This window comes from Fukomys damarensis, unplaced genomic scaffold, assembly GCF_012274545.1.
Source record: "Fukomys damarensis isolate Sample0158 unplaced genomic scaffold, DMR_v1.0_HiC HiC_scaffold_44536, whole genome shotgun sequence".
In the NCBI taxonomy this organism is placed as follows: Eukaryota; Metazoa; Chordata; class Mammalia; order Rodentia; family Bathyergidae; genus Fukomys; species Fukomys damarensis.
The window spans coordinates 1-5,143 of NW_022945448.1; the positions used below are offsets into that span (position 1 = coordinate 1).

Below are 5,143 nucleotides of genomic sequence, written 5' to 3' on the forward strand. Positions count from 1 at the left end.
GGGGGGGGTACAAAGAAGGGACAGAGGATTTGGCTGCCATGAAAAGACTGAGGATCAGCAGGAGCCCATTGAAGTCAATCACCCAGAAGCTGCTGGCATCCCCATAGCAATTCCCACCCTTCCTCAAGGGTGGGCCAAGAGCTAGGACCACCTTGTGGATAGACCCTCCCCTGGGAACAGCATAAAGCCCCCAGCCCCCACGGGTTCTTGGCATAGTTGAAATTCTGGTACAGAGGGCATAAAACATGCCCCTCCCATAGCCAGGACCCTTCGCAAGGTCCACTCTGCAGGTCAAAGGACTCCTGCCTTTGGAGCAACCACTGTTAGTAATCTGCCACCTTGAGCTGAAAGCATGACTGTATATCCAAGACAGCCCACCTCAGCTCTGGACACAGCCTATGGTCAAGGGGTATAGGTGGTCATTAGGGAAGGGGTTTGGGTCCCTACATCCTTCTGAATACTTGCCTGAGATCATCCCTGCCTCCTCGGACTTGAGTGCCACACAGTCCCAGCACAGCCCAGCTCCCCATACCTGGCCCAGGTCACTGGGAGGGCTGGGAATGCCTGTGCCACTCTGGCCCTTGCTCCTTCCAGATTTCTACTGCTCTGGAGTGCTGTGCTCATCATGTACCCCACCAGCCTGGCCGTCATCTCCATGACCTTCTCCAACTATGTGCTGCAGCCTGTGTTTCCCAACTGCATCCCCCCGGCCACAGCCTCCCGTGTGCTCTCCATGGCCTGCCTGAGTGAGTCCCCCGGGAGCCCTGGCTAGACCTCTGCCCCAGAGCAGCCAGATGCCCCACCCAACCCTGCTGTCAGCCCTGGGGACAGGGACAGTTGAGTGGGACCCCCCAGCTGCCTATGACATCAGCCCCAGAACCTGAGGTCCCCACATTCCGGCTGATGCAGGAGATGTCCTTCTTTTGCCACCTGGGCTGGACTAGGCTGTGATTCACTGTGAGGTCAGCCTCAGATGCCCTTCCCTCCCCAGTGCTCCTGACATGGGTCAACAGCTCCAGTGTGCGCTGGGCCACTCGCATCCAGGACATCTTCACGGGCGGGAAGCTGCTGGCCCTGTCAGTCATCATCGGCGTCGGCTTTGTTCAGATCTTCCAAGGTAGGGCCAGGGCGGGAGTGTGGGTGTAGGAGACATCCCTGCCCAGTAATAGCGGCATCCACTTCCCCTGACCCTTACATGTGGACAGGGCAGGGCTGGCAAGACTGTACTGACTCCTGATGTCTGGACCTCTAGGACACTTTGAGCAGCTGAGACCCAGCAATGCCTTTGCCTTCTGGATGACACCTTCTGTGGGTCACCTGGCCCTGGCCTTCCTCCAGGGCTCCTTTGCCTTCAGTGGCTGGAACTTCCTCAACTATGTCACTGAGGAGCTGGTGGACCCTCGAAAGTGAGTGGGGCACCTGGCCAAGCACAGGGAAGGAGTGGGCCCATGGACAGGGGAAGAAGCTGGTGTGCACAGACCAGAGTCTGTGACTCTGACTGGCCCTCAGCAGACCTCGCTTGCTGTCTGTGGGAACGGCCCTGGAGAGGAAGAAGAATGCTGGTATGCAAGCCTGGCCTGGTCTTCGTGGCTAAAAGTGCACCAGGGCCCCTTACTGGACCTCAGACGGAAAGCCTGAGTATCCCTGTCCTTCTGTAAATAGATCCAGTGATTCGCATTTGGCCCAAAATTACACATATGCATGCACCATGGTCCCTACAGCTGAAGCCAATACTGCATCTGATGCCCATCCAGGGGTCTGGACAGGAAACTATTGCAGCTGAGCAGGCTGAATGGATGGGGAGTCCCAGGGAAAACCCTAGGCCTACAGACCAGTCTCTATGGACAGCAGGGGGATTTTCCAGGCTGATTTTGGCTTTACACAGTTTTCTCTTCATGTAGACATTAATTAGATCTTTCTCTCAGGATAGTGTTACCTCCTCTCTCATCTGCCCTTCCTTCTGCCAACCTGTGACCAGGAAGGCGTGGGGGAAAGGTAGGCAGCAGTGTCACTATGTCCTAAGCAGCAATGCTGCGCCCTTTTCTGCCCCAGGACCCAAGCGAGACCCCAGCACAGGAGATAGAGACTCAAAATTGCTCCTGTCGCTAGGCCCCCCAGCCCCTCCCCAAATCCCACCCCTCCCACGAGGGGCCAACATTGACATGCTCTGACTGTTCCCAGGAACCTACCTCGTGCCATCTTCATCTCTATCCCTCTCGTGACCTTTGTGTACACATTCACCAATGTCGCCTACTTCACAGCCATGTCCCCACACGAGCTGCTGGCCTCCAACGCAGTGGCTGTGGTGAGTAGGGGGCCCCCGCCCAGTCCCCAGCCCCTGACCTGGCTCCCACCTCAGCCTCACTCTCAGCCTCTCTTCTGTGCTCACTCAGACCTTCGGGGAGAAGCTGCTGGGCTACTTTTCGTGGGTCATGCCTGTCTCCGTGGCACTTTCCACTTTTGGAGGGATCAATGGCTACCTGTTCACCTCCTCCAGGTGACTGGGCCGGGAAAGGGTGGTGTGATGCAGCCAGGCAGGTGTCCTGGTGTGCACAAGCTGTGCTTTGGACCACCGGAAGGGAAAAATGGGTTGATGAACCTGCTGGTAACAAAGGCCTGATCCCAGCCCTATGGTGAAGAAAGTAAGAGGGAGGCAGGCTACGTGAAGGAAAGAACTGTCCAACAGGACCGCTAGGGTCTAGAGCAGGTCAGTGGTGACAGCTCGAGAGGGACATCAGGTCCAGAGCTGAGATCCAGGATCTAGCTGGCAGGGAGGCTCTGGCCCCTACCGGTATCTATCTCTGTCCCTACCCCCAGGCTGTGCTTCTCTGGAGCCCGAGAGGGGCACCTTCCCAGCCTGCTGGCCATGATCCATGTCAGACACTGCACCCCTATCCCCGCCCTCCTCGTCTGTGTAAGTTGGTGGGGGCAGGCCAAGCAGGACATGGATCCAGGGTCACCCAGTAATGTGGGACATTCTGGTTAATGGCAGGGATGAGTCCCTGTCTGGGCGGGCAGCATGCAGAGGGTGGGGGAGCGGCTGGGACCCGCCTGACCTCCCAGTGTGAGGCCAGCTGTCAGCCCCAGGTCCTCTCCCAGTGCGGGGCCACGGTGGTCATCATGCTTGTGGGAGACACATATACACTCATCAACTACGTGTCCTTCATCAACTACCTCTGCTACGGCATCACCATCCTGGGCCTGCTGGTACTGCGCTGGAGGCGGCCGGCGCTCCACAGACCCGTCAAGGTGAGGCCCCAGGCAAGAAAGGTTGGCTCGTGTGCACTCCCTTCACCTATGCCAGGCACCAGGGACAGGGGCAAGTGACAACAATGACAGTGACTGCAGCTTTTACAGAGTACTGGGCTTTATAGACACTGACATATTCACTTCCCCCAACAGCCTCACCAGGACAGTTAGAGATACTTTACTATTCCCAGTCTAGAGACAGGGAAAACAAGGCCAAGGCCTTTGCTCAAGATCAAACAGACTGCCAGTGACAGAGCCAGCCTCCCAGATCACACAGCAAATCAGAAGGCCATAAACCGAGTCCAGCCTGGGCAACTGATTGATTTAGCAAGACCCTGTCGCTAAGTGAAAAATAAAAAAGGGCTGGCTTGTAGCTCAGTGCAAAGGCATTGGATTCAACCCCCAGTACCAGAAAGCAAAACAAAAATCCCTATTTGTGTATAAATCCTTAAGTGAAGTGCTCAGTGCCTGAAATGTGAAACACCAAAAAAATACTTGACCTTCAGCCAAGCACAAGCAAGTCTGCATACAACTGCCTAGTGCCACTCAGAGCTGCTGAAACTCTTGACAAAGACTCGACAGTTCAGCCAACTGGTCAACCCATGAATTAACTTCCAGCACACTCAGCTGCTGCCAGAACAGGGACCCTGGAAGCCCCCAGCTCCTGGAAAAGGGAGGAAGCTCCTCAGACCCTTGAGGGTGGGGTAGGGCAGGAGAGCTGGGGATCTCGCACCATTGCTGGCCGGCCACCCTCCCCCAGGTGAACCTCCTCATCCCTTTGGCGTACTTGGTGTTTTGGGCATTCCTGCTGGTCTTCAGCTTCATCTCGGAGCCCATGGTCTGTGGGGTCGGCATCATCATCATCCTGACAGGGGTGCCCATTTTCTTCCTGGGAGTGTTCTGGAGAAGCAAACCAAAGTGTGTGCACAGACTCACAGGTGAGCCGGGCGGCCATGCTGAGGTCCAGGGCTTGGAGAAGGGGGCATGCTTGGACTCTTGGCCCAGAGCAAGGTCTTGAGCAAAAGCAGGGTGGATAATACAGAGCGCAGCTATTTCCACACATCTCCTCTGGATGTGGCCACAGCCCACCTGCAGAGGGAGCAGCTCCCTCAAGCCCTCTGCCCAGGGGTGGTGTCTATCCCCAGGGATCAGGTCCCAAGGTCCATCTGTCCATCCGTCTGTCTGTCTGTCTTCAGAGTCCATGACAAGCTGGGGCCAGAAGCTGTGTTTCGTCGTTTATCCTCAGGGCTCTCCCGAGGAGGAAGAAAATGGCCCCTGCCAGCCCTCCCCACTGCCCGCCGTGGACAAGCCCTTGAAGTCACAATGAGACATTTGTAGACATCGAAGCAGCTGTTTTGTTTACATGTTGTTTATTGAGGAGGTGTTTTGCAAAAACTTTTTTTCTGGAAAAAAAAAGATAGGACTCTTAGAGGCCTGTCATAAGGAAGCCCTGGTGATGTGGACAGGGCTTCCTATCTTAGCACTGCCCTGCTAGCTTTTCCTGAAAAGGCCTATGAATAAACAGGGCCAGTTTGCTTGTGCTCAGGCGAGTCCCTGGTGGACCCAGATGGGGGTAGGTGGTGGCAAACTTGGTGGGGAGCACACGCGTTGCTAGTTGAGGTGCCATAGCCAAGGAGGCCCTCGGCAGTGTGGGGCTCTGCTTCTTGAACTAGGGCTGGCTCCATGGGGCCCCCAAGCCACCCTGCCCCAAAGGGACAGTGGAGACGGAAAGTAGCTCCTCACCCACGTCTTTCCATGCCAACCTAGGTTCAGCCAACTGGGAAAGTCCAGAGAGTCTGGCTAGGATTATCATTCTTCCCTGAAATGACCACAGACTGAACATCACGATATCAAAGTTGGAGAAACAGATCTGAAGGCAGGATGACCACTGATG

The 5,143-nt window shown here is 56.0% G+C and overlaps 1 protein-coding gene across 1 annotated transcript; it reads left to right on the forward strand.

Moving 5' to 3' along the window:
- Positions 1-541: 541 nt before the first annotated feature.
- On the forward strand, positions 542-4,665 carry LOC104867091 (asc-type amino acid transporter 1-like; the record flags this gene model as incomplete). Its single annotated transcript, XM_019208611.2, has 9 exons — positions 542-746; positions 992-1,117; positions 1,253-1,406; positions 2,182-2,305; positions 2,394-2,497; positions 2,818-2,914; positions 3,100-3,249; positions 4,010-4,187; positions 4,446-4,665. Coding segments are annotated over 9 exons (1,269 nt in total), but the record flags the coding sequence as incomplete, so codon positions are not given.
- Positions 4,666-5,143: the final 478 nt, after the last annotated feature.